Raw genomic sequence first — 27,907 nt, 5'->3', positions numbered from 1 at the left:
ACTAAACAATCCCAACGTTCACATACTGGCTTTAACTACTTAACAAGGTCAAAAGACGTCCAAACAGACAAGAAGTCTCACAAGAGATGCATTAAAAAGCACAACTTCCAATAAACCCATGCTGAATTTATTCCCAGGACTATAAAGCAGATATGGAAAATAAATTGTGTATTTGAAAGCCCTTGAGAACTTCCAGTTGGGATTGCCTTGTCAAACTTGTACAGCATTTTAAGCCTTTTTTTTTTATATGATACAGACTTTAAACAATAAAACTGTTTTTTTTTTTTTATACACATAAAACTCTTAATAAACTTCAAAAGTGCAACTCAGAGCTGTGTTACTCCACCCTGATCTTGGCAAATCGCTGCCCTGTATGTGTTAGATCACCTCCAGTATTACAGTAAATGTGTGATTATCGGACTAATGCTGAGAGCTTGAGGACGACCCATTCATTTGAATCAGGTGTATCGGAACAGGGGAGACATCTGGAAGATACAGGGCAGCAGGTCCTCCGTGACCAGGACGAAAACAAAAACAAAAAAACACTAACTTAGACCAGCTACTTATAGTATAATAAATCAACATTTACACTCCAAGCGAACGCAGCCTCAATGAACGCACACTACAAAGCAAATCAATTAATAGTGATTATGGGAACTCACTTCTACACGAGAAATGAAAACCTGTTGAGCATTTGAATCTTTCAATTCGTTGTTTCCTCTTGGCTCAGCCCCCCTTTGCTCTTCCAATGATGGCGAGGATGTAGAGGAAGATGTTGATGATGTCTGTGTACAGGTTGAGAGCGGCGAAGACGTATTCCTCGGGACTCAGGGCCAGCTCCTTGTTTCCGAGCAGCAGCTGCGTATCCACAGCCAGGAACTGTGAAAGAACAAAAACAAAATTCAGGAGGACATTTATAAAAAAAAAAAAAAAAAAAAAAAGGTAAAATAAGTCATTTACTGCTCGTTTTGTTTCGTTGTTTAATGTTAGTGAACACAACTGAAATGATCAGCCACTTATCCAGCGTTTGGTTTGTTTTTAAAAATTGTCCTTATTTGGAACCACTTAACAACTTTCACCTTAAAACAGACATTAGAAGTCATCCCTCTCTTTTTCTTTAAATAACATCAAATAAATCAAGCAAATTCAGAACATGAACAACAGAACACCGGGTGTTTTCCTCTACATGAAACAGAAAATAAGAGTTGCACAATAAATACTTCACAAATTAAGCAATTAAAAAAAAAAAAAAGTAGGAAATATTACAAGAACAACAAATTTAAAGGAAAGGTGATCGTTTTGGGAGAATGTACCTATAAGTCTGTCAGAGTAAATATGAACTACTTATTAAGTCTCTGGTTGCCGGAAAGCCTGGAGCCTTTTCTAACTTTGCTCAGCGCTCATCTTCTTCTGGTTTTCCACTGAATCGCTGGGCGAGCGGGTGAATCTGACCCAGTGGACGTCTCAACACCGTCACCAGGACCCCCCCTCGCCGCCAAGCTCCACCGGTGCCTCCCGCTGCCGAGTTATAGATCACAGCGCCGTCCTTGTAGGAAACTCAAGTCACGCGGGGAATGGAGTCTGAAACCTTCAAAGCGGTTTTGGCTTCAACATACTCCCTCCGGTTCAGTGTCCTTCGTCCATCCAGATCAAATCCTTTTTTTTTTTTTTAAATCACTTCCTCTTTCACTCCGAAGCTGGAAAACTTTGCCACTATGGATCTCGGAGCGGTTCCGTTCTCGGGTTTCGAGACCCGCTGCGCCTCTCGATGTTCCGGTTTAGACGGCAGAAGCGCCAAATCTTTAATCAGGAGGTCTTCCACTAAAGCCCTGACAGAGGCGCCCATTTTCTTCAGCACCTTCTGTTACTCGGTGTCTTCTGATGGTGTCACGGCGGCGGCGGCCCTCTGGGTCCGTGACCTTAGCATCCGTCTCCACCTGGAGCTTCACCAGCTCCAACACCACTTCTTACCAGGACTGGATTCGGGTCTCAGCCATCATAATCCGCTCCTCCGCTCGTTTGTTGATCCGTTTAATTTCCTCTCGCATGCAGCATCGCTTCCCACTGGAGTCTGTTCTGACTTCACGGAGCTCTGTCAGGGTGGCGCCGCGGTGCGACTCCGGGTCCGACATGGCGTCCTCCTGCACCTCTATCCAGCATTTTGATTTGTCTTAAAAGACGTAGTGAGACTTTGACACTAGTTTTATTGAATAGTTACATCGACTGGAAACCAGACTGAGAACGTCAAACTACTCACTTCCTGTTCATGTCTATAAGTTGAATGTTTATAAATGAAAAGCTTCAAAAATAAAGTAAAAAAAAAAAAAAAGGGGATGTATTTAGACCAGTGGTCTGCAGCTTTTATAAGTAGTCCAATGACGATGGCTGCAAACACAAAGCCCAGAAATATTTGTTTAACTATGAAACTACCAGAACAAAACGAGCGTAAAAGAAGTATTGTATTGTGGAGTTAAACTCAACAGGAAGTGTGAAGAAAACAGAAGTGAACCAACTAAATCAGAACTGACACTTTGTGTGGGTATGGATGTGTTTGGAGGCGGCCATTTTAATTTCGCAGTCAATAGAAAAAACAAGTGCACGGTATCTAACTAGGACACGAACATATTCGTCAAAACAAAACAAAAAAAATGTTTTGGTGGTGTTTATGGTTAAACAGTATGAGACGTTTGGAGAACTGCACACGCATGAAATGGACCACAATGAAGGAAATGAGCATTATTCAATGAGCTGCAATCCACTTTAGGTTTGAAAATGATGTAAAACTGGTGATTTGACGTACTAACTCTTAATGCTGGAGGTCTTTCCCCCTGGTATGTTAAACATTTAAAGTCAAGACCTGCTATTGTCGGTCAGTGCTGATCTAAAGGTGAAACTTTGACTATTAACCATGAGGCCTTATCCCACTGAGCAAGCAACATCCATAGACGTCCAAGACAAGTCCGTCCATCCAGGCCGTAATCTGGACGTCTATTTCACAGCCGGAACGAGTTGACAAATCTCACATAAAAATGATAAGACATCTGAGACACCTAGAATCAGTTTGAAGAGCCGTCTGTTGAGTCCAACTGCCTGTATAATTATTGATTTTCCATTAAAATAATGAGAGAAGTCGATCGTGACAGGCGAGAGGAGACAGCATATTAAGTTCAATGCATAATGTCTGAGTTATGACCATTGTTTGAGGTCGTGTTGGTGGTGTTTGGGTGGGTGGGTTTCCTCCCACATTCCAAAAACATGCATGTGATTGTAATTAGTAATGCCAAAATGTCTGTGTGTGTCCTATGACAGGCTGATGACTTGACCTCATTCTGGCTTTAAAGGTATTTTCATTGACGTAAATCCGACGTCTAAAACACGTTTTTAATTTGGCTCCTCTGACGACGTCTTCTGGATGTATAGAGCTGACGTGTGTTGGCTTCCATTGATGTGACAAAAGCAAAGTGGTCGTAAAAGAACTTACACAGGTAAAGAGTAGCGCTCCCAGTCCAGCATACACGATGTGAAGGATTTGGTTACGGATGAAGATGCAGAGGATGCCGAAGACCAGCAGGACCATGAGACAGACGAAGAGCACGCCGTGGCAGGAGGTGAAGTCGTATTTGGTCTGCGGGAGAGTGGCAGTTACACGAGTTCTTTACCAGAGTCGTATTTGCGTACTCACTGTTCGTACAGGAGGCGGAGACCAACCTGAAGGGAGAAGATAACCACCGTGAAGCACACAAACGCCGTGATGCCCACGGCCATGACCACCGAGTCGGTGTCATGGAAGCTGGCGATCATCCCCACCATGTAGGACATGCTGAGAGTCAGGACAGACTGAAAACAGGAGGAACAGATCGAAGATGTAGTGATGAGAGCCTTTCCACTAGCAGACCAGGTTAAATACATGATAACAGATGTATTCTACAACACATCGTGAGCAGAGCACAGACATTGTTGTTGTCGTCAGTGGTGGTTGTTTGCATTTACTACTCAGAAGCTGTTATTTAAAAAAAATAAAATAAAAAATGAGGAAGGCCTTCACATCATCCTGGACCCTTGCTTGTTCTACAGCCTAAAGCCTCGACTCTGTTTACATTGCTTTTGTTCATAAAATGTCTTCATTTATTGATTTGATTTAACCTCCGCTTACTCCTGTTTATCTTTTCTTTTCAAAACATTCAAGGAATAATAGGAAAAGCCACCCCCTCCTTTCAGGTTTACACACAAACATACGAAGACAGTGTCAATACAACCTGTCAGCTCGTGAGGAAGAACTCATTTCAGATTTTGTCACGGCAGAATACAGAATGTTCAGATTTTAGAAACAGGAAAACAAAATACCAACTTCATGTTTTCCTACACAATACTGATGCATAAACCGTCACACACACAATAGTGTTTCACAAACCGAAAGGCAAAATACCACTGAACTTCCTGAGCTCAACTCCCTGTTTATGTTTCAATTTCCTTTCTTGAAAAAAAAAAAGAGAAAACAAAAAGTCCGTGCAGCCTCACCAACGCAATCAGGTTCCAGGGGTGTTGCCGGCGAACGTTTCCACAGCAGCTGATCACGCACACGGAAACGAAGAAGACAGCATAGGACACCAGGTAGGTCCACATGTTCACCGCCACAAACGCCTTGACCGCATCCACAAAGGTGAACACGGCCACAAAGGCGAAAGTCACGGTCAGCTGAGCGGCCAACACCAAGAACACCTGAAGAGACAAGTGGATTATTAGGCATCATCGGACACACGTGTCGTTTGAAAAATCTCACATTTCAGAGCAGAAAGTTGAGTCACGGACACAATTAAACCTCACAAAGTGGACTGTATTTGTTGCATGTAAGTTCTGTCTGTTTTTCTCATTTTCATTGTATTTCTGCCCTAAATCCTTTGGCCCAGGAGACACTCATACACTCATATGTCTTGGGAACTAAACATAGCATGAACACACAATGTCATGGTTTAAAAAGACCCGTGAGCAGCACTACGATCTACAGAAATGCGTGACTGAGAGGGGTGAAACATCTTCCCGGCCCTAACAGGAGGAGCAATAAGTAACTGTTGATGTACTGAAAATAAATAACCAACCCGACAAGTTACTTCGACTGCTTCTCTCTTTTGTAATTTTGTCACAGCAAAAGCAAAACCAAAAGTGCACAAGGTCCCAATCCTGGAAATGTTTTGTGACGCATGCAACCCTTACCGTAAATATGCAAACATGTATTTACTTGTGTATGTCCGTTTTTGTTATATTGTGTATACAAGTCTATTTGCTCACGCCAGAGTGAGTTGTACATACTGTAAATTTATCAAAAGAGTGTGTGGGCACGTGTTGGTCTGTTGACATGTTGTAAGGTGTGCACCTTACCCCCTACACCCCCCCACCCTCCTTCTTGCACTATATTCTGCCCTTTTTTAACATCGATGTGTATTTTAGCTCTTCTGCAGCCAGCGGTCTCTCGTTACCTTTCGAATGAAGGCTCTTCTGATGCTCTTGTTGTCCAATCCAAAATCAAAGTCTTGATTCTCATGAAAGGGAGGTGGATCTTCCTCACTGCGGTACACATCATCTAAAGTGGCCCCCAAGCAAAACGGTTATGTTGATATATTCAAAACGTAAATACAATAACATGTTACCCTGATGGAAATACTAACCGCTGAAGCCATGGACCGGTGCAGAGTATGGGAAAGCAGCGGGGTTCACGTATCCTCCTTGGGGGTTTGGGCCCATACCGAAAGCTCCAGGTACACCGGGGGCAAAGGCAGTCGGTGGCGGGAGAGGCAGACCTCCAGCCCCGGGCATCCCCGGCATCATCCCGGGCATCATCCCGGGCGTCATCCCGGGCATGTTGGTACCCGGGGCGTTCATGTCAAACGCCATGGGGAAGGGTTGATGCCCGGGCATCATCCCGGGCATGTTGGTACCCGGGGCGTTCGTGTCAAACGCCATGGGGAAGGGTTGATGCCCGGGCATCATCCCGGGCATGTTGGTACCCGGGGCGTTCGTGTCAAACGCCATGGGGAAGGGTTGATGCCCGGGGAGCGGAGGCTGAGGGGGTCCCACGTCCAGGAGGGCGTAATCAGTCTTCTCGGTGGTCATCTCTGCCTTAGACCGGAAGCAGAGACTGATAGGAGCACCTGAATACTGGAATGGGTCTGTAAAGGGAGCGGAAAACGTTACTGCGAAATGTCACAGGCTGCAAAAACACACAGCTTGAGCCGAACTGACGCAACGTGCGTAACGACACAGACGTCACGCCGAGCCACTGTCTTCCGCTAAAATGTCGTAACCGATGCGCATCGACAGGTTAAATGGAATCAATTACAAATATGTGTCCACTTCTCTTTACACCCAAGGCTCACTCGACTTGATTGACCGACAATATGCGGTTAAACGTCGATTTACGTTCCCAGTTTGGCACGAATCGGCCGCGTCTCACCTTCCCTGAGTTTCTGGCGAATGTCGGGAGATTTAGGCCATAAATGTCACTTTTCACTATATTAAAGACTGAGAAGCCTCTCAGAGGAATTTACTCACGCTAAATAGTTATAATCACTGTGGATAATGTCATGTAACATTCAAAGAAATGCGGGGTTTCATTAGAATGGACAACGACCAAATCGATAATAGCCATTTTTTTTCCCACAAGAAAAAAAACCCATAAGCAAACAAAAAAACGCAGCCGAAACATGCAAAGTTTGGACATCAACGTGTCATCAGGTACTACTTACACGCTCTCTACTCGTAGTCAGAACCTCCAGCTGATCCCTTCGTGGCTGTTTGCAGTTATTTCACAGGTTGTTGGGTTTTGGACGGTAAAGAAAGAAGAAAACTACCAGCCTGCTCTGCGGAGCGTGCTGCGTTCACGGACCGCTCACGACGGTGGGAAAAATGGAAACGTTAACACTTTACCTCCCACTTGGACGCTTTCACTTATTAGGATAAAAAATTTGATAATGAATGATATTATTATATAAAGTGTGTCATTTATTATTTATTAAATACGAATTTAGCACAAGCATGTCAACGTTTTGTTTCATATATAAACATTGAAACATTATGTTGATGATAAAACACGCGATTACGATACTTTTGGAAACGGATGGAACGCACCGCCTCTCTCTCTTTATTGTGTCACTTCAATGTGATGAACTTCAGGAAAACAGATCTTGGGGGGGGGTCCTTTGTCACGTAATACAGAAGTACCCAAATTGACCAGCAGGGAGCAGGAGACTACAGTTTCTGTGAGAATAAACTCAGACCTCGACCCAAGGGGGAGCCACACGTCAAAATCTCCCGTGTTTAGGTCTGTCTTCAAAAATCATATGAAGTCATATATCTGCATTACGATACATATCTCGAGTGTCTTGCCAGTTTTTCAGATAGATATGAAGGTGGGATATCATGGATTTACTAAAACAGGGATTTGACCTTAAATCAGCCCAAAAACTATCCAAACAGATGTCCTTCCCACAAGTATATTCATTGAAAATGCAAATTTATCAGGCATAGTGCTTTTTATGAGATGTATATCACATTACAAAGCATCTAATAAAATAAGCCATTGAAGAAATATTTTAATGATTGTCTGCAAAGTGCAGTTTGATTAATTTTATTTGTGATTTTTTTATCAGCCTTAAGTTGCAAAGGTTACTTTTGAGGCCGGGATGAAAAATTGCATTTCCTACTCAGTTCCAAATCAATATATATCACAGTAACACGTATATTCATTATGACACTTAAGCTTTCCTTTTGGGTGTAAACAATTATCATGAAGGAGACATACAGGTTCATGATGAAGAGGGAAATGAATTAATGATTTCACAAACACCTATATATTTAATCTGAACAGTGAAAATGATTTTATTCCCCAAGAACCTCCAAATATGGACATGCAGAACAGTTAGGGAATGTATATAATCAAATATTCTACTGTGACTTACTGCTACCGACATGATGAATTCTCCTATTGCTGCTTGGTTTCCTCTTTCTCTTTGGATTTGTTATCACATTTAATTCTTGGTAAGGAAATTTGCATTTGCATGATTTTTTATGCATTACTGTTTCAACCTGCCTGGAAGTGCAAAACACTACAATGTTCAGAAAACACTCCCCAGTCCAAAAAAACACTCGTTTTTTGAATTGGGAAGTGTTTTCTGAAGTTTGTAGTGTTTTGCACTTCCAGGCCACCGTAGTAATGACACATTTGGTTTTACAATTTTTTAACAGTTTTTTAGTATTCATCCAGTTTCTTCTCATACCTTGTACTTTCATATTTTGTACATAGCTTTTTTTATTTCAACATACTTTTCTTCTCTGTACCTTCTACCCTCTAAAATAAAATTAAAATGAATAAAAACATGTAAAAAGCTCCAGCAATTTCCCTGGAATTTCCCTGCTGTGGGACTTACAATGGAAAATGTTATATCAAATCCAGGTTTTTGCTTTCCTTTATAGCCTCCCCTTATTATAAATATGCATGCCAAAGAAGCTTTTAATCCTGTGAATCAAATCATAATCTCAATTGTATCTGTATATTCAGATACTGTAAACCAGCAGAACCAAAAGAATGTTCTTACAGAACTTTAATTTCAAACTTTATTACAGTCAAATAGCTGTATGAAGCATAGGAGCTTTCAAGGAGCAACATAGTCCTCTAAAACAAATGAATTGTGGATATAAGAAATGTAACAAAAGCCGCCTATTCTAATGACTTAATAGTCCACATAAACACTATTACATTCTTCTTGTGACAAGTGTCCATCAACTTTAAAGGGTGTGAGAAAAGCAGATATTACAGAGGACACAGAAAAAAAAATACAAAAGCTGAAGTAAAATTTTCATTTATTTCCTAAATAAAAGATATGCATTATTTTTGCATCATGCATAACAAGATAAAATAGGTGCTGCTCTTGCATTAGAAAACATTGTTATGTCTAAAGACATAAAATGTGATCAATTTAAAAAGTTAACAGTCATCACTGTACTCATCAAACTGGTCAAGTATAAAAAGTGACATTATAGAGTTACAAATCTAATAGAGACAACAAGAAGAAACGCACAGGAAACAGAAAGGGTTTTGGACTTGATGTTACTTTCCACTCATTGTTTGTTCTTTGTATGGAGTGTAGTGTTTTGTTCAGCCACATTGGATACCCATCATCGGTTTTTGATTGTGACAAATGCAGCAGCACATGAGGGCACGTTCAATTGTAAGATTCTTTTTTTTTTTTCTTTACAAACACGAGAAAACAAATAAAGGGTTTATTGCTGTAAGGCTTAATAAATACATAAATAGCATAATTTAAAAGGCACATTACTAGACATTTTATCAAAATGAAAGATTCACATTCAACGGTGTCACCTCCCTTTTGCTTGAGGTGTAATTTTAAGGGAAGAAACACGGGTGCTTTTAACCAACTTCAGCATTTTGTTACATACCATCTAAAAATAACATTTTAAAAAGAAACTACTTAAAGGTTTAGATTCTATCTCACTCCAAACTGTTATTACAAAAAGAAAAGATAAATGTTTTTTAATAAAACTCTAGCTTCTCTAATGACGACTGCATAGCTTTATCTAACAAAATAGTGGTCCGAAACTATAAAATGCTGAAAACTGCATGATGGATCATACCGTCCTCATACGTTTGGAAGTGTTTGGGTTAGTTTTCAAAGCAGGGTGGAAGAAACCTGATTATAAGACATGAATGCACTTAGGATTTTTATACAATTTGACGTCAGTATAAATATAAAATTCAGCAACAGTTGACATGAGGTCCAGTGGGTCAACTTCGGTTAACATTAAATATTATACTGCTGAATAAATATTATATATATATATATATATATATATATATATCCCCAATAGTGACAAAATACTGATCTCACATAAATATACAATAATTCCTCATTTGTCTCTACATTTTATTCAGGCTCTTTGGTAGAAGGTCTGCTAAGTTAAAACATGAGAGAGGCAATCATTGTTTCACCCACCGCTGTCTACGACTAACGTCACCTTCTCCATGGAAGGAGGTCACCTCCCCTTCTTTCTTCTCAAAGGTAACCTTCATAGTTTGTTTAGTTTTTGTTTTTTTCTACTGCATGCGATCTGTCTGCAGCTGCTGAGGTTGGTACTGGCTGAAAGCCGCGGCAGCTGCAGCCGCCCCCGGGGTGGCAGCAGTGGCCAGCGGCTGCTGCATGGTGTATCCGTACCCGGCTGTGGTCATGTAGCTCGTGGGTGCCGGTGAGGCCGCGTATGGATACTGCTCATAAGCAGCCGCGGCGGCGGCAGCAGTGGCAGCTGCCGCGGAGTACTGGGCATAAGCGGCACCGGTATAGTCAAGGTACGGCGACGTGGCGGCAGCAGCTGTCGCTGTAGCAGCAGAAGGTTGGACATGGGGGATCACCATACTGGGTTGGACAAAGGCTTGAGGGTAGACGTAGTGTGCAGGTATCCTGCAGGATATAAAAACACACATATTCAGAGCAAAGCCACAGTTGGTTATCCCATCAGTGCTGAAACTAAATTCTGGAAAACAAGAAAAGAACAAAAACAAAACAACAACAGTTGCCAAATATGTCAATCCAGTCCTCAGAACACAGCAAATCCATTCATTAAGAACTGAGAAAAAAAAAAAAACCCTACCTAGAAATGAAAAGTTAAAAAGCAGCAAAACCACAAAGAAACACAAGCGCAGCTTTTAATATAAAAAAAAAAAAAAGAAAAAAGAAAAAGCACCAGGATCTGAAACACAGTGAGGCATTAAAAAGGAGACACAGCCAAGCTCGGCACCCAGTGTTTCACTGAAAACCATATTTGACAAAATGCGAGCTTTATCGCAAAAAAAGAAAACCAACAACCCACCGCAACTTATCAATACAAGAGAAAGACATTATTGTGTCCACATACTGCCACTCCAACACCACACATACGGGCATGCCCACGCATGTTAGAAGGTTTGTGAACACAAACAAACGTGGCAAGAAGAAGGCTGTGTCTTTTAAAGAGCAGCAAAAGTGCAATAAATTCCAATGCTGATGTGGCTGTTGATTTAACCAGACATTTCAGACGGGGGCTTAGTTGTATTAGGCCCTACTGAAGCCCTGGTGTGTGTCGTATAAATGGAAAAAAATGTGCCGGAGAGAAGAGCAGCCATTAGGATATAAATGCATTTATACTAGCTTTTGTATCTGGGTAAAATTCAATCCCGATTTAAACTTGTGTTGAAATCCCTGGCAGTAAATATAAGGAGGAGCAGGTGTGAAATATATCCGTCTCCATGGACGAGCGTCCCCCTTCCCCCTCGTCCAGGCACACAAACATACACACGCCAACTTGACTGACAAGGGAGGCTGGAAGCATGCTATTTTTGCTCCCCTTGTCATCTCCAAAGGACAAGCTGATTTTCTCCTTCAGGAACACATGGCAGAGCTCACTACTGTCTCACTGACTTTCTGATTTTACTGTTGTTTAGGCTGAACTGCTGTTTACATTTGATGCAAAGAAAAATCAAAAGGGACGAGCAACTAACTGCACAATGATCACAAGTTGTAAAACTTTTTTTTTTTCCCCCCAATACAACCAATCGACTATATCTATAGTTCTTTATGATGGCAATCTACAAACATGCCGGTAAACATGATCACGGGAACTATACTTTGCTGTCAAACCTTTAAATGACAAAAGTGCCCAAGTTGACTTTGTCGAAGGAGACGGGATAAACATTTTGTCGAGAGCTAAATAAAGGTACTTTGTAAATCACCAGGACACATGGGTAATCCCCAGCGCATAACCAAAAGGCTGCATGGCCGCGTGGCTCGGCCCACCTGTTGTCCACAGCCCAGCGGCCCTGTCTGTGCCATACATTATTAACGGCGCTGCCGAGTGACTCCCATTTTCCATCTGAATTCGAGAGGCCGTGCAGATCACTGTAGCCAACAGCTGCTACCTGAGATCCCAGCTGAGATCTCCCGTTTCCAACCAGTTAATACAGGGGCTGCGTCACCTTTTAATTTGAATGATTTCAAAGTTGATCCATAAAGACTATTTCTATTTTTTTTTTTATTAAAATACAAGCATGGAGACATTTAACCACACCGATGTGGACTTTTTCTTTGTTTTTGAGCATTTTGGTATTTTCACACCGTGTCTTCACTGCACAAAGCAATGAATTTCTTTAAACAAAATTAGCTCAATATCATGTACCTGTGGATGTAAGCTTCAAGTGAAAGCAATAGGTTAATGAAAAAACACAGCATAATGGGGAAGGGGGAAAAAAAAAAAAAAAAAAAAAAAAATCAGGAAAAAAAACAACAACTCCCACATGCAAGCCAGTGTTTTGTTTTGTTGCCGGGGATCGATTTTGAGATGAACACACTGAGTGCTCATCAGCCCCCCTTTGACAACAAAACGCAATCAACTCGATGTTAACTTGAAACCGGGGGGGGGGGGAATGGAACCACAGGCTAAAGCACAATCATTAAAAAAAAAAGGGAAAGAAATCAACACCCCATTGCAGAGTTATATCTCCCTATCAAAACCCATAAAACTCTGCATTTAAGAAAAAAAAGACACTCCTGAATGCCCCCAACCTCCCCCACTGCAAGTAGAAATAAGCACACAAGTTAAGCTGAACACCACATCATACTGAAAACAAGGCACACACCAATCTATGTACTATGAAAAACTGGAAAAAAAAGACAGAAGACTTCCATGCATCTAGTCACCATTTCAGCTCGTTTGTGTATGTCAGAGTATACAGGTAACACTTTAGCGCTCTGCCCAATGCAGACTCAGCTATTCCTCAAATCATCATGTCCCTTCATCAGCTATTTTAACCGTTACCGACCCTGTCAGATCAGAGGAGAGATAGACAACATCATCAAGTCAAATCCTGGAACAAAACGCTCAACCCAGAGCAGAGGAGCACACATGAAAACACTCACATGTCCTCATTCAGGATGAAATAGGAGGAGGCAATGATAAATACATGTTTAAAAACAATTACATTTACATACAGTTATCAAAAAGACATTGGCAGTTTCCTTTCCAATTAATGCAGACAGATATTGAAAGTTATGCGTGGAGAGTTGTGCCGTGTCACATACCCATAAGGTCTTTGGATGAACGCCGGGTGGATCTGAGGTACGCCAAACGCAAACCCTGGAATTAAAAAAAAAAAGAAAAAAAGAGAGAGACCAGAATTGAGAAGGTGCAAGTACGTTGGCTGGTTTTCTATACTCTCTCTCAGCTCATGGTCCATTCCCTCACCTGGCTGGATGACCCTTGGTTTTGCGCCCAGATAGGCCAGGTTCACGTTGGCCTTCCTGCCATCTATTATGGGGTTGGGGTCCTTGCAAGCCCGGTCGGCTGAGGCCCGGTCGGCCATGGTGACCTGGAAGAAGCCAACACATCTTCATCTCACTTTAATGAAGGTATCGCATGGCAGCAAACACATTCACATTGATGCAAACTGAGTCAGATCCTATTCCGGTAGATTTAATTAGTCAGTCTTTAAGATTAAGCTTCTTCATTACTTGTTTTAATGCATTTCTTTTGAAGCTTTAACGTATTTATCTGATTAATATCTTTATTTATAAAGCACTGTGAATTGCCCTCTGTTTGAATGGCGCTCTATAAATAAATTAGCCTTTTCTTAGTAAATTAATCTGCCAACAGTCTCTGGGAAAGGCCTTATTTATATTTCTAGCCTAGAACAAGAAAAATACTTAATTCTTTTTTTTGTTTTTAAAGGCTGGATATCAGTCCATCCACGTGTGGTGTTCAGTCCAGTAATTGACTGATTAAACTTACAAATCCATAACCTCTGGACTTCCCGGTCTGCCGGTCAGTGATCACCACAGCCTCCTCGATGTCTCCGAACACCTCGAAGTACTTCCTTAGGCTGGAATCCGTGGTGTGGTAGGGGAGACCCCCCACGAAGATCTTGGTGAAGGTGGTGTCTTTCTGTGACGAGTGCATCATTTAGAAGGAAAAGTGCTCCAAGTGCTTCCTCTGTCTTCTTTCTTTTCTCCCCCCTAGAAGTTTGAAGGCGAAGATAATGAAATAAAAAGAGCGTTTCTGAGTCGGACGGTGTGCAGCGACCCTGCTGAAGTGACTGTGAGCCCAGAGGAAGAGGAGGGGGAGGAAGAGGAGGAGGAGGAGGAAGAGGACACCTGTTAGTTTGTTGTGAAGGTTCGCCAGTTGTCAGTGTGTGTGTGTGTGTGTGTGTGTGTGTGTGTGTGTGTGTGTGTGTGTGTGTGTGTGTGTGTGTGTGTGTGTGTGTGTGTGTGTGTGTGTGTGACAGAGATACTGTAAACTCCTCCTCCACATTCAGATCCAGGCCGGCGATCAGACTAAAATGTCACGAGGACAAAGTGTGCAGGAGCTGAAGAAAAAAAACAAAAACTTAAAAAAAGAAATCGCGATTTCCTGGATCAATACCTCCTGGACGTGACGGGGTAACATTAGAAAAGACACATGTTTAGAGAGCTATTATTTAGCTCTATGATTGGATCCCTCCGCGTGTCACGTGACAAATTCTAACTTTTTAGAACTTTGATAAGAAACACGTGGATCAACAATTATCATTTATCTTACTGTGTTGGCAGAGTTGCCAAAGTTGGACATATATGGCCGAGTTTGAAGTTCACTGGCTCTTCAGAAAACAGAACATTTATATTTACCAGGGCCTTTGTGAAGTAAACAATCACCTACAACCGTGTTCAATAGTTAATCAATCAGACTTGAAGTGTCGAGGCCAGTGGTCTGCCACCTTTTTGACCATTAGAGTAGTCTTTGACACTTTCCACCAAACCAAATTTAATTGGAGCCTTTAAAACGAGACTAACATAGCTCTTAAAGTTTCATATATAGTTTTGATATAGGCACATAAGCTGTCTTACGTTCCAAGAAGTTTGAATTACAATTCAGGATGGTACACATCTCATTACATTCTCAGCTGTTTTTGTACCCGCTTTTGGAGATTTCAACATGTTTTTAAGACAATTTTGAAATTTGTTTTCATTTCGAAATCCTAGTCATGTTAGGATTGTTGTTCTTTCTAAAACTGTTTTTTTTCCCCACTTCATTGTTGTTTTAGCTATTTTCGCCTCATTTCAGCTATTTAACTTGTGCCTTTTTTAGCCAAGAGTGGAAAGTCCTTTTGAAAATGGCTTTCCTGTGCGTAATTAAAATAAAAATGAGATAAAATGTATATTCAGGCATAATTTTGTGAAAGGTTCAGGGAGCCACTACCCTTGTTTGAGGCAGTCAGCCACCAGACTGTCAATAAAGTACAAACCAAATAGAAGGTCGTATAGAGGAGATGCATTCATTTCCTCTAAAGATTTATTCTGGTGAGGCTCACTAGTCTACAATTATAATGAGGGGAAGATGTGTTGGACACAAACGTCGGGTTCCACAGTCAGAGATCCAACAGCACACCAGTGTAGGAAAGAACAGAGAGGGGAGACTCCATCCTTCTTCGAGTCAATCCCACCCAATTATGGGCGACCGCAGGATACACCCTTAACCTATATCTGACTTTGGGGTGTTTTGTATCGTGGTTAAGAAAACTACTAATGAAAGGGGGGGGGGGGGGGGGGGGGGGGGGGGGGGGGTAGGATTCCATCTTTATCTCGCTCTAAAATGTTAAAACAAATGATCTCTCAGCAACCTTCCAATATATCTGGGTTTTTGATCGCTCCATATTTTTGCTGTTGGAACAAATGACATAAATACTATAGCTGGATATATTTACATTTTTCTAAAGTTCTTATACTCTTTGGAAGGATGGCTGCTGTGTTTTGCCCAGGTACCCATTACAGCTAGTCCTCGCTCCAATGTCCTGGATCCATGCAAAGCCACCAAAAGTAAAGTGTTAAAAACATTTAAAAAAAACAAAAACATTTGTATTTACCACAAAGGGAGACTCATTTCCTCGTTGGATTCTGATGTTGAGTGATGATGTTGACTCACAAGCTATGAAAATATAAATAGGTGTTGGACTGTGTGTACTTTTACTGTCAAAAGTCACAAATGTAAGATTTTAATATCTTTAGTCCGGGTAATGAAACTTTTCCTTGTTGCTTTTTCATCTGTCACCAATGTTCTTTTTGAACTTCGAGCACATTTGTTAACGGCTTTTAGTTTTCAAAGTACTATTTTAGCTTAAATTGTCATGAAAGTGAAAAAAGTCTGCTATAAAGAAATACTATAAAATGTAAAGATAGAAGATGTAAATGTCCGGACATATATTTAAAATCTTGTTCATATATGTGGGACACAGGCCAAATGAGGAAAAAAATGGAGAAAAAAGAGAGTTGTGCACCTGAAAAACTTTCTAAACTTCTATAGATCAACTTCAATAATCTAAATAAAGAGTCAACACACGTGCTGATTGTAAATGTTCTATTCTGGAACATTTTGTACCAATTAAAACAGGTCAAGATACATTATAAATACAATTCTGTACATTATAATAGTGTAAATACTATGTTCAAATACATTTCTATTTACAACTCCTTATTAGGGAGAGCAGCTTTGTTCTCTTCTTTAAAGTAAGGTCTTGGGTTTTCTTTCATTTACTCAAAATTACAGCTTGAATTTTTTTTTTTTACTTTTTCAGCTCCACAGTTCACCACTTCCATAAAAATATAAGATTGTAAGACAACTGTTGTCCGTACTCAAACACGTTTTGCACCATTTGTCTCCAAACCTGATACTGTTTTATCGCTCATTCATCCAATACTCCATGTAGAAAAAGTCATTACCGAGTACCTTTTAACATGTAGTGTTACACGTCATTCAGTGAGACAATCTGTTCTAAAGGTATTCAGTCAGCAAGGCAGGATGGCATTTTGAACACTGCCAGGCATCATGAAGTACATAGAGGTTTCGGGAACTCAGTGAACTTGTCATCGAGTAGTCTGGGGGGGGGGGGGGGGGGGGGGGGGGGCTTTATGTGCCTTTCTTTACGCCAACACGGCAACAAGGCGTATCTGTCGCGCTGCTGCAGGATCTGAGTGACGACGCGCGGCTCTTAAGTCAAAAATATTTCATCAGTCCAATATGGAAGACGGTCAGCGAACTCTCCACGAATCCTTTCCAGTGCAAGCGTTCAAATAAGCAACAGTCTGGTGCTGGATAGGGATTATTTCCTCCACAGTGTTACAGTACATCAACAGGATAATTCGGAACTGCAAACACTAAAAGCAACTCAGGTTTTGCAGATTTGTCCTACGTTCAGGGTGTGTGGCAATACTCCTAGAGATATGGCACTAAGCTTTACTTGGACTTGTGGTGATATACCTCCATGTATGTACATTATAAAAATAACATGACCTCTAACAGCAGATATGGAACCGTAGTTCTTTGGTTAGCCCTGACATATCATATTGACGTAAATATCAATGTTGTTACCAGTAGTACATTCTTAATCTTCATACCCCTGATGGCTCCATTGTGAGTCTTAGCGGAGGGAGGGGGTGCGCGTTGTCTTACAAAAATATTACTCATGATGTTCAGAACAAATGTAAGAAAGTGTATGTGGGTAATACTCCATCAGGACGCCAAGTTAAAAGTTTAGTTCTCTATAAAAAAATATCACCTTATAGAAAACTTGGATATGTGCATAGTGATTTCTTTTTTCTTTCAGTGAACAGTATTCAAGATATACCTTCATTAAATGCACAGGTAACATATGCTTCAGGAAAGCACACTTCTACAGAATACATAAGCTCGGTCCGCACTGGTCAGAGCGATCAGAGGAGGAGAGGCGAGCTGAAGTCAAACTCCAGTTCATCTGAAAACCTCCACAGGGTCCCTGATGATCCTCAGAACACGGGTCCTTTTCTTTGGGTCCTATCTGATAAGAGTCTGGGATTCTGTGTCCATGGAGGGCGGTCCTCTGGTGAGACGAGACGGCTTCACAAACACACCGTGGCTTGGCGGACAGCGGAAGTACACTCTGCCCTGGACAGTCCCATTGTGCTTACCTAAAAGAGAAGCAAGCAGAGTTTATTTAAGAATTTCTGGATCAAATGTGGTCACATTTATATTTATCACTCTCACATGTACTCCAGTTTTCTGGCCTATATGTTGTTTGTTGCCATTTGTACATCTTATATCACTGTTTTTTAACTACTTATACTAGTAATGCTTATTATTATTAAATATTTAGTATTAAATACTGAATGTAATAATTTAGAGTTTTTCATCTGTAACAATGTGTGCACTGATTTCCTGCTGAATGCATGGGAGAGAATGTGACAACCACATTGTGTATGGCTTAAACATGGGACGTTCATACTGACTGATGGCCACATGGGGGCACTAAACATCACTTCACGTGCAACACAATTATAGATTTCTATTTGAAAATGATATGGTAAATAGGTAAAACGCCTACTTATACATTTGAGACATAACTAACCTCAAAAATTAAATTTAATTTTAAACTAAATCACTTAAAACCTTTGAGAAATGTAATTTGGGGGTTGTATATGTTATTTCATATTCTACATCAGTATCTTTCTGGATACAATGAAAAATAGCTCACCCACTGCCATGTCCAGCTTCACTCCAATCCAGATGCCCTTGGCAAACTCCACACCTCCGACGTAGTGAACGGTTCCTCTCCTCTTCCCCACCCACACCTGCTCCCCGGGGGCCATCCAGTCTGGAAGCTGAGCAACAGGCGTGCTCTCGTCCCCGCTGGAGTCACCGGAGGGCTCGGTGCTGCTGGGGTTGGGACTGGGGCAGGGACTACCGTGTGGCAGATCCCCCTGGGCCGGCTCCTGGACGAGAGGCTCTCCTCCTGCTCGCGGGGCCCGGGTGGGGGACGGGGCTGTGGGTGAAGGTGTGACTGAGTGTGGCAATGCTGGATATGAGACTGATGCAGAGGGAACCATCACGGCCGTAGATGGGGTGATCTCAGTGTTTGGAGCCCGCACTGAAGTGCAAACTGCTGCTGTGTTAGGGTGGGACATGTAATTAGGACATGCGTATGTTACATTGTCAGGTTTTGATGTCTCAATGGAGAGGAGCTGATTGTCATTGTCACATGTCTTAATGTGATCTGGTTTCTTCTGCTGGTTTGCAGGAATCTCCTGCGGCCATCCCTCAGTGAAATGTGGTAAATCGCCCTCTGAGATGCTGTCGTCAGCCCCTTTAAAGTCGGTGAACTCCTGGCTGGTACTCAGGACACAGTTGAATGACGGAAGAAAAGCCTGCTGCTTCTCTGTGCAACTAGGAATCCCGACAGGCGAGGAGGCTGAATGGTTGAAGAGGTCCTGTGCCCCACCTGTCGAGAGAGGGGGCTGGTGTGTGTCGCTCCCTGCAGGAACGCCTTTGGTTTGGGTGCAGCCTCGTGCGGCAGGACAGCCAAGAGGGTCGTGGGAATCTCTGGCGCTGCAGCTGAGGTGGTCCGAGCTCTCGCTGGCACTGAAAGGCATGTCGGACAGCGTGGCGTTGGAGGCACTGTGTGAGAAGTAGCCACTGGTGCAACTGCTGGCTGTGGGGCTTCGGGACACTTCTCTCTCGCCACCTCCACTCCCACACCGGCTCCCTTCCTTCAGGTCAGATCGCAGCCCCTCTTGGTTCTCCAGAGTGGCGTTGTAAATCTCAAAGTTTGCAAAGTCCTCTGGGATGTAAGCCGGGAAGCCGCTTTGGTCTTGAGAGTCCCGATTCAGATTGAGAGTCATGTTTGGCGCCGTCTCCTCATCATCAGAGTCCTGCTGATCAAAATAAGAGCAAGCAAGACAAAAGACACATCCAAAGGGACACAATGTCAGAATTTAGCATATATATAGATAGTTGGTTTTTTTTAAGACAAAAGTTTAAGACTGTGACAATGATGTGAAATGTGATGATGAAACATGATCATAGTGTATGAATATTGAATGGAGTTTACTTTAATCTGCCAAACACAGAAGCTACAATCAAAAAAATGCTATAATTGTGGGAGAAATTGCTTACACTTCCTAGAATGACTCATATATACTGGCACCAGTAGACGCTACTTGAGAAGGAGCTCAAGCTCCCGAAGTCAATCTCGCTTTTGTATTTGTCACACCACAGAAAATTGTGTCATTATCTACCCAGACAAATACTCCACAAACACAGCGTTTCTCAGAAAAGTCGGCACATCTAAGTTTTACAAGAGAATAAATGCAACAAGTCCACAGTATGATAAGAATATTCAATTAAAGTGAAATAAAGAAGAAGAAAACACTTCTGGAAATATTTATCCTCATCAACTTGCTTCATCAACATTAAGCAAAATTTGAGAAATCTCTAAAAATGGTCTAATTCAAGACAATATATGTAGTAATATCTACTTTTTTTCAGCCAACACAAGACAGGGGTTCCCACTTTTTCACCCAGCCTTCTCTGACCCCTTTTCTAGGAAATGTGTCCTGGCCTCCTCTCTCAAAGCAAAGACTCAAACACCAAGTCAAATCTCAAAATTTTGTCTTGCAAACTTTAAAAGAAAAGTGTGTCAAGGTGAATACCTGCGAGTGTGACAGTTGCAGCAGCGTCACTTCAGTGTGTGTTCAGTTAGTATGTGTGAAGCTCTTACAACGACCCCGTTGCAGTGCGGTGTGGAGCACTTACAGCAGAGCATGGCAGTGTGTGGCTGAGCTGGCTGCTGGTAGGGGTGGAGGTGGGGGTGGAGGTGGAGGTGGAAGGCGTGCAGTGGCCCTCACTGCCTGCCCTGGGCCGCTGCCAGGGGCAGGGAGAGGGGAGCAGTGCAGGGCTGTCCACACATGAGTGCATGCTCTGCAGATGGGTCAGAACAACAGCACACACACTTCACACTCAAACATGTACACATGCATGGAGCCGGACAGGCCAATTACACAGTTAGTACCATGCAGTTTGACATTTCACATACAAAACAAAACAAAACAAAAAAACACTGCTTGAAGTGTCCTAAGTGTGAGGAAAAGTACCGGCTGTGTTTTCTGATCTCCGGAGTCATTTTCTTGTTTTTGTGTTCCTAATATGACCGGAGTACAAATGACCTCTTCTAGTCCACTTCAAGCAAACAAATGTGCATGGTTAGTTGAAATGATACAAGCAGCCACAAACTGCCTGGAAAAATTCAATCACCACAAACAAATTCAGACAAAACACGTAGCCAGCAGAGCCTGGTTGAGTTAGGTGGCGTGGCTCTCCCTGTTGAAGTCATGCTCCTGTGAGTCATGCATTTTCTGCTCAATAGGCACACAAAAAGGGTGGATGACATCATGGTGTGGTTTCAGACAATTTGTGATTGTGTCGGTGTCAATGTGTTCGACATGTTTTAGAAAAGTGAGATGATAAATTGCAACGTGGGAAAAAAAAAAAATTATACTTGAGAGAAAGCAAGTTTAACTGGGCTCTCCTTACCTCCTGTCCCAGGAGCGGCCGGGCCTCCAGAACTCTCTTTGCTTTGTTTTCCTCTTTGACAGGAAGCAGAGACTTGAGGAATTTAGGTGGCTGAGGCGAGAGAACTTTAAAGGGGCTGGAGCCGAAAAAGGTGGGACTCTCAGGAACCAGCCCTGTATTGAAAGATTTAACATGAATATCAAATAAGAGAGTCTCTAAAATCAAAAGCAGGAGATAGAATACACTACACATGGACTGTTGTCTGTTGTTTACCTGTACTGTCCTTGTTTTTGATAGGTGTGGTACACAGGGAACCGTCTTGGGGATTGCAGTTAGTGTTGTCAACCGGATCACAGTGGTTCTAGAGAAAGACCACAGAGCTTTAATTAATTTCACGAGCTTAATATAAAAGCCTTCTTTATACTGCCAAACTTCAGTAAACCTTCAAGTAGGAAGTAGAAAGCTTCCTTTAATCACATAAAGTTCAAACTTATGATCCAAGTCGGTTACTGACCTGAGGTGGCTACACTTAGAATAAATTGTTTACCTTGCAGTCTTCATCGTCACATCCTGTCAGGTCAGTTTTACAGCATGAAGACTGGAGAGTGAGAAACGAGATGTTATTATATTAGGTGATATAATTTCATAGTAACAAATGTTTTCTTCCATATGTTCAGCAGGCGATGCAGCGTGTTATTTACTTGTTGTACATTTGGTGTGCTGATACTCCTTCGTAAGTGTCTTCCCCTGGCAGCGAGTGCCTCCTTCACTGTTACAGCCTGCAGAATATAAAAAGGAAAAGTGTTCTCTTTCAGTGTTGTTTAATGGATGGGAGGTTTATCCGCTGCACAAAGTCATAGTCTTCAGTAATGCTGTGTTTGAGAAAGTTACTGTGTGTGATACCTGTCGTAGCCGCTCTAAACTCAGGATGTTTTCCACTTCGAGGACGCCTCGTGTGTATTTTTCAATATAAGTTTCTCCATCCTGAGTCTCCTCACTGTCTCCACGAGCAGCCATGAGGGCCAAAGTCTCTCTTTCCTCTGGCTCCTCCGAGGCCTGGAAAAGTTTTTTAAATTTTTTTTAAAAATAAATATATAATCAAACATTTTCTATGAAAGTGTTTCTGGTGAGGTTGTAAAGATTTGTACCTTTGGTATGTTGGAAACGATCTCATACGACACACCGCAAGAGTAAAGCGTGTTCTTTAGAGACATCCTTCTCTTCAGACTCTGAGTGAAGCTCTGCATGAAACAAGTGCAGTCCACGTCGATCAATACAACACAGACCACATATATACTTTGTTTTGGTTTGGACTGAGCTTCAATCGACACCAAATGTTAAAGTTCACCTGCTTGTTGTAGACATTGACAGCTATCCTCTTGCGCAGCACCAGCTCCATGGAGGCAGGATGACTGAGCTGCACTGTGGCTTTTATGATCAGGTAGATGCGTTCATTGGGCGAAGTGACACGGTTCAGGTGCACTGAATCGTGAATGGATGAATCCCAGGAGCACACGGCAGACACCTGGTGAATTAAACGACTTGTTTTATTCATGTAGTTTCACCGCGATCAAACGGTCAAAGTACCTGTGCAAGTCAACAGGCAGAGACATGGATTACTGTGATGCAAGTCGGATGAAGTTCAGGCTTATTACCATTATGTGACGCACAGTAAAGGGTGTAGTGATTACTGTATGGTAAGAGTTGGAAATCAACATCAAAGAAAGAGAAATGAAGATGACTTTTCCTTAAAAATATGTGCTCCTATGCTCGCTGCAAGCCAAGCAATTACATGATGAAATAACTAAATTATACACATAATTATAGGAAAACGAAGCCTCCAGATTATCCTTTGTGTGGCTACGGAAGAGAGAAAAAAAAATCTTCTAGAAGCAATTAAAGCATTGAAGTGGACATAATTCAGCCTGGAGCCTTTATAACACCACTAACACAACAAAACACCCCGCAAACCACTGAAAGGGAAAACAAAAGGCAGACTTGATATAAAATAACAAAGAATGAAGTTATATGACAAACCACAAAGGAGGCATGTAAAAAATGCGGCGACCAAGGCCAGACTGCCTTAAAGCCAAGTTCACACATTATTGCAAGAATTTCTGTGACGTGCCCACAGAAACAGAAGCACAGGAAACCTTGTCTTCCTGTGGATATTTTTTTTTAAGTTGTCCCTTTGACCAACGGAGGGCAGTAAAGTCCAAGTTGTGGCTCACCTCCTCATCGCTGTGCCTGATGATGGGCAGGTAGAAGAACTGGCTGCCATGCTCTTTGGGCAAGATGGAGTTAACGCCTGCAGCATGTGGGCCGGTCAGCTGCTCATTCACTGTCAGATTATCCGCTGGTGGCATTAAAAAAAAACAAAAAAAAAAAGGTTAGCGTTTCTAAAGCTGGAGAGGAACCTGTGAAGTTAAGTATGAGCCTGTCTCACCATTTAAATCCAAGAAGAGTACTGGAGTGTGAGCCTCCATCCCTGCAGGAGGTATCCTGCAAGCGGTTTAATACGGGGTTAACAGTGAAAGGATCAAAGGGCCATAAAGGAAGTCAACATGATGCCTTTGCGGGAGACGTTATTATTATTTTCTTTTTTTTTTTACCAGTCTGCAGGAGCTCCAGGGATCCCACTACCAGGTGCAGGTACCAGCACTGCATTTCGCTCTTCAGTTAAGCCAACCCATTGTTCTACCAGCCGTGCTTCACGCTCAATGTCCTCCTCTGACTTTTCTGGGTAAAAGCAGAAGGCAAGAAAGAGGTTTAACACACTGAAGAAAAATAAAAAAGGATTCGACAGGGTAGCCTGTAGGACTCACCATGTTTATTAATGATCTTCTTGATTTGTTCGTCAAGGTACTCCCGACGTTTTATCAGGGCGTCCGACCACCGCTCGCGGACACAGTTCAGATCCTCTTCCTGTAACCACACAGGCACCAGAGTCAATGCCGCCGGGCTTGGTGAAGGTAAAATACTGCCACTGCAAAGTCAGCCAGTGTACGGTGGGAGTGCACAGCGCTGATTGGTTTGACTGAGTAACATAAAAACTAGCCCTGATATTCAAGTACTTAATGTTAAAAAGTCTTATTTTTTCTTTAAAACCTTTCACTCACACACGTCTCCTTAGACCCCAATTGCCAATCAGACAAAATCCAAACATACTTAAATCCCCATCTTCCCATGCAGCCAGAGCATTCCTAAATCCCTACCTGAATGCATGGCAGGTCACAGAGTGTGACAACTGAGAGCAGATTTCCCTCTTTTCATCCACAATACTCAACAACCAAGCCAACCATATTATGCTTTTGCCATCAGTACACTTCCACCAAGCAAAAACACCATGCAGCCATGCAATGCCCATGTAATTAAGTAAAGGTTTATTACTCCTGCAGCTCTTCAGCAGTGACAAGCAAACAGTAGCATTAGTGTGTGGATCCTGATGGGGAAGGCAGGAGGGAGCGAGACAAGGCCCTGGCACACATGCCGGCTGGGAGCTCAGCCACGGGTGGAGCTGTGTTTTGCGTCAACGGCTGCCAAGGAACGTTTGGTGCGATTGATAATTACAGCATCAGAAATCATCCACACAGGCAGCTGCTGTTTAATAAAGCAGATCTTTAGTCGGAAGGCAAAAACGCAGCCCCTCTGCCTTCTGCCTCACATGCCCTCAGCAACAGGCCTAGTCACAAACACGTGATCAGGTGGTTTCCTTCGTAATGCAGTGTGAACTACAGGGGGAGCAGCAGCAAGAGGAGACTTGGAGGGTACCTGATAACTATCCATATCGTCTTCCACCTCTCTCTGGCAGGAGAGAAGACACTCAGTGAACCAGAAAAGGCCCTGCCGTGACAGCTCAGAGCAAATCATCTACTGTTTGTACAACTTTATGATATTCACAGAGGTGTGAAACAGCAGCTGAAATCTAATCTTTAGAATACAGTGTACTTTAAATAGCAACACTTCTAAGTATGAATGTGGATTTTTTTGCTGTTATATTTTGTGATGGTTTAAAATGCTTGCATCCCATAAGAGGACACAACAGTCTATTTAATTAAATTCACAGAGCGGCACTAGTTTTTATACATTTTGGCCTCCTTTGCAGTCCCTGGTAGAGATCCAGATGTACCCGTTATGCAATGAAACTCGAGATAAGCTAAACATGCTTTCGCTGAATCAGCAGGATTATCTTATACTTCCCAAAACATATCTCCATCTCAATAAAGGAGAAAAAACATAATTCTTTAGATGTCAAAATGATACATTTGAAACATTTCTTGTAGGTTAATATAAACTTGGATGTGTGTGTTTTACAGACCTGGTAGCTGTCGAGTGGTCTCTGCAGTTTGATGGAGCGCACCGACACGCAGCCGATGGAAACAGACAGCACCGCCTCCACCAGCAGAGGCAGAGTGCCTGAGTTCTGCACCGGCTTCACACACACCTGCAGCCTCCTGGAGTGACCCTGTGTGGACAATTTACATGATCAACTATGATGTGCTCAAGTGCGGTTCTGTTGTCAGACAATCAGTCTGAGCCCCAGGGAAATGTCTTCAGGGTTTTTTTTTTCCCTCTGACCTGTCGGAGTTGGAAGACTCCTCCTGTGCTGATGTCTTTTCCAGGATGCAGCTCTACAGAGGAGTACTCTCCCTGTTCATTCAGCTCCTGGATGGAGGTCCAAAGCTCAATCCTGCGAGACACCTCACTCCACCTTTAACCAGATTCAGTAAGGTGTGAAATATGAATGTAATACTGTATGCACAAGTACAAAAACATGAACATTGATTCATTCGACCTGTCTCTCAGCGTCTGAGTTTTGGCTTCCAGGGCATCCAACTCCCAGAGTGAACGTCCGTTTCCTGCACAGCGGTGACCCCACACTTCAATGGCCAACGCCCCATCAGAGATAAACTCTAAAAAGTCATCTGTTACATGCACAACATAGTCCTGGAGAAAAAATAAAAAAGTTTGAAGGAGAGAAGTTAGGTTATTAACACAATGGACAATAAATACAAAACGTGGATGCAGCCTTATGCAAAGACAATCAGCAGCTCTTTTATTTCTTACCTTGCAGTGATCAAACTGGACAGTAAAGTGAGAATCTGGGCTTCGTGGGGAAGGTCTGTCTGGGCTGACCATGGGAGGAGCCACAGTGGGCTCGCCATACTCCCAGAAGGTGTACTGACAGAAAACAAAGTTGGATAGGTTGAGCGGCAGCCCCGTGGCCTCCCTGATCCTCACCTGCAATGAGACAAGTCGTACACCGATTACTTCAGAATAAAACACTCAATTTGTCTTGATCAGAATCCTGCGATAATGGAAGGATACCCTGCAAGTGAGCCTTTTGGCCATGTGGACGATCTCCCCATTGGTGTCCATGACCTCGTAACAACTGCTCTCACTGGAGTTCTCCGAGGAGTCGTCTCCGCCGGACAGGCGCTCGGGTACAGCGCCACTAACTCGCATCAGCTCAATGTGCAACCTGCCCGCCACCTGGAAACATAACCACATCAACAATCTTACCACTGTAATGTAAAAAAAAAAAAAAGAAAAGATATAAAGTATTTATGATGCTGAAATGCTGAACAGTGAATAATTTATCTCTGCCGTAAACTTATGGTATGATTGCATTATTACCTCTCCCTGCTGGCTGATGATGGGGACGGCATATTGCAGTTTAACATCATGGAAAAGGCACTCTAGAAAAATGTTGGCCACTCCTATCAGGTTGTGGTTCTCTTGTGCCTCATAGAATGGATCGCAGTGTTTACTGTTAGCTTTGTTGTACTGGGAAAAAACAAAGAAGGAAAATAGGCGGTAAACAAGTCAATATGTTTTTCTCCTCATAGTTTTGTCGTTTGTGGAACTGTTTCTCTCACTGTTTCCTCTGTGCCTTCCTTCCAGTCTCTGTAGTCGTCTCTCATGTCCACAAGCTTGTTTTCCAGCTTCTCGATGGTCCACACCTGAGTTCCCTTCCCTTTCCTCCGCACCTGAATGGCTGGTTCGCTGACTATCACTCCACGCTAGATGAATGCAGGTTAAACATAATGCAGTTCAGTTTTGTGGATTATGACATCGCCTGTGGAGTCGGTAGGGGTTTGGAAGTCTGACCTTGCGGTTGGCACTGAGGTTGGCTGCAGGAATCTGAAGGGTGACCTGATAATCTGTGAGTTTGTTCATCTCTTCTGCCAAAAAGTTGGCTTCTCGCACCAAAGTGTTGGCTTTGACCACCTGCTCTCTGAGCCGGGAAAGACTCTGACGAAAAAGCTCATCCCTGTCACACACACACACACACACGCAAAGACACACAGCATACGATAAAGAACATTTGCAGACCATGCCCACATATTTTAGAAATGCCATAAACGATACAAAGATTTTGGAAAACGGCACACAAAATTATATTCCGATGAATTACACATTTTGTTTATCTTTGTAATTTTCATTCTATTAAAGAAACCATCAGAGGAAGGGTTCAAAATACTCCTGGTTGCCAGTAAGAGAGCTATTATGAGGGGACAGA

General features: G+C 42.5%; 3 protein-coding genes across 7 annotated transcripts in view; all 3 read right to left on the bottom strand.

The window, feature by feature from the left end:
- Positions 1-190: 190 nt before the first annotated feature.
- Positions 191-6,893, bottom strand: grinab (glutamate receptor, ionotropic, N-methyl D-aspartate-associated protein 1b (glutamate binding)). The gene is made up of 7 exons (XM_080472129.1): positions 6,741-6,893; positions 5,664-6,164; positions 5,475-5,578; positions 4,519-4,719; positions 3,709-3,837; positions 3,482-3,625; positions 191-879 (listed from the first exon to the last, which is right to left on the bottom strand). Exons 2-7 carry the CDS (start codon positions 6,106-6,108, stop codon positions 727-729), a joined length of 1,176 nt encoding a protein of 391 aa, XP_080328255.1. The 5' UTR covers positions 6,109-6,164; positions 6,741-6,893; the 3' UTR covers positions 191-726.
- A 1,699-nt stretch (positions 6,894-8,592) lies between these two features.
- On the bottom strand, positions 8,593-14,088 carry rbm24b (RNA binding motif protein 24b). The gene is made up of 4 exons (XM_080471503.1): positions 13,825-14,088; positions 13,282-13,405; positions 13,119-13,173; positions 8,593-10,466 (listed from the first exon to the last, which is right to left on the bottom strand). Exons 1-4 carry the CDS (start codon positions 13,993-13,995, stop codon positions 10,106-10,108), a joined length of 711 nt encoding a protein of 236 aa, XP_080327629.1. The 5' UTR covers positions 13,996-14,088; the 3' UTR covers positions 8,593-10,105.
- Positions 14,089-16,409: 2,321 nt separating this feature from the next.
- Positions 16,410-27,907, bottom strand: part of kif13a (kinesin family member 13A) — a 34,671-nt gene continuing 23,173 nt past the window's right edge. Inside the window, exons 18-40 of one of the 5 annotated variants that reach the window (XM_080471502.1) lie at positions 27,496-27,658; positions 27,264-27,407; positions 27,022-27,171; positions 26,713-26,877; positions 26,452-26,625; positions 26,180-26,331; positions 25,963-26,095; positions 25,703-25,849; positions 25,156-25,188; positions 24,210-24,309; positions 23,997-24,123; positions 23,831-23,886; positions 23,616-23,740; positions 22,733-22,909; positions 22,533-22,625; positions 22,288-22,440; positions 22,086-22,163; positions 21,932-21,982; positions 21,658-21,745; positions 21,406-21,557; positions 20,629-20,793; positions 18,572-19,748; positions 16,410-18,008 (exon numbers count right to left, since the gene is read on the bottom strand). In XM_080471502.1, coding sequence (XP_080327628.1) covers positions 17,875-18,008; positions 18,572-19,748; positions 20,629-20,793; positions 21,406-21,557; positions 21,658-21,745; positions 21,932-21,982; positions 22,086-22,163; positions 22,288-22,440; positions 22,533-22,625; positions 22,733-22,909; positions 23,616-23,740; positions 23,831-23,886; positions 23,997-24,123; positions 24,210-24,309; positions 25,156-25,188; positions 25,703-25,849; positions 25,963-26,095; positions 26,180-26,331; positions 26,452-26,625; positions 26,713-26,877; positions 27,022-27,171; positions 27,264-27,407; positions 27,496-27,658 — 3,937 coding nt within the window. In that variant the 3' untranslated portion in view covers positions 16,410-17,874. The remainder of the gene's footprint in view (positions 18,009-18,571; positions 19,749-20,628; positions 20,794-21,405; positions 21,558-21,657; positions 21,746-21,931; positions 21,983-22,085; positions 22,164-22,287; positions 22,441-22,532; positions 22,626-22,732; positions 22,910-23,615; positions 23,741-23,830; positions 23,887-23,996; positions 24,124-24,209; positions 24,310-25,155; positions 25,189-25,702; positions 25,850-25,962; positions 26,096-26,179; positions 26,332-26,451; positions 26,626-26,712; positions 26,878-27,021; positions 27,172-27,263; positions 27,408-27,495; positions 27,659-27,907) is intronic. The other 4 variants (XM_080471498.1, XM_080471499.1, XM_080471501.1 and 1 more) reach the window with 4 other exon arrangements.

The sequence above is a fragment of the Lipophrys pholis genome (assembly GCF_963383615.2).
Source record: "Lipophrys pholis genome assembly, chromosome: 9".
Classification (NCBI taxonomy): Eukaryota; Metazoa; Chordata; class Actinopteri; order Blenniiformes; family Blenniidae; genus Lipophrys; species Lipophrys pholis.
This window is presented reverse-complemented; position numbering and strand designations above follow the sequence as displayed.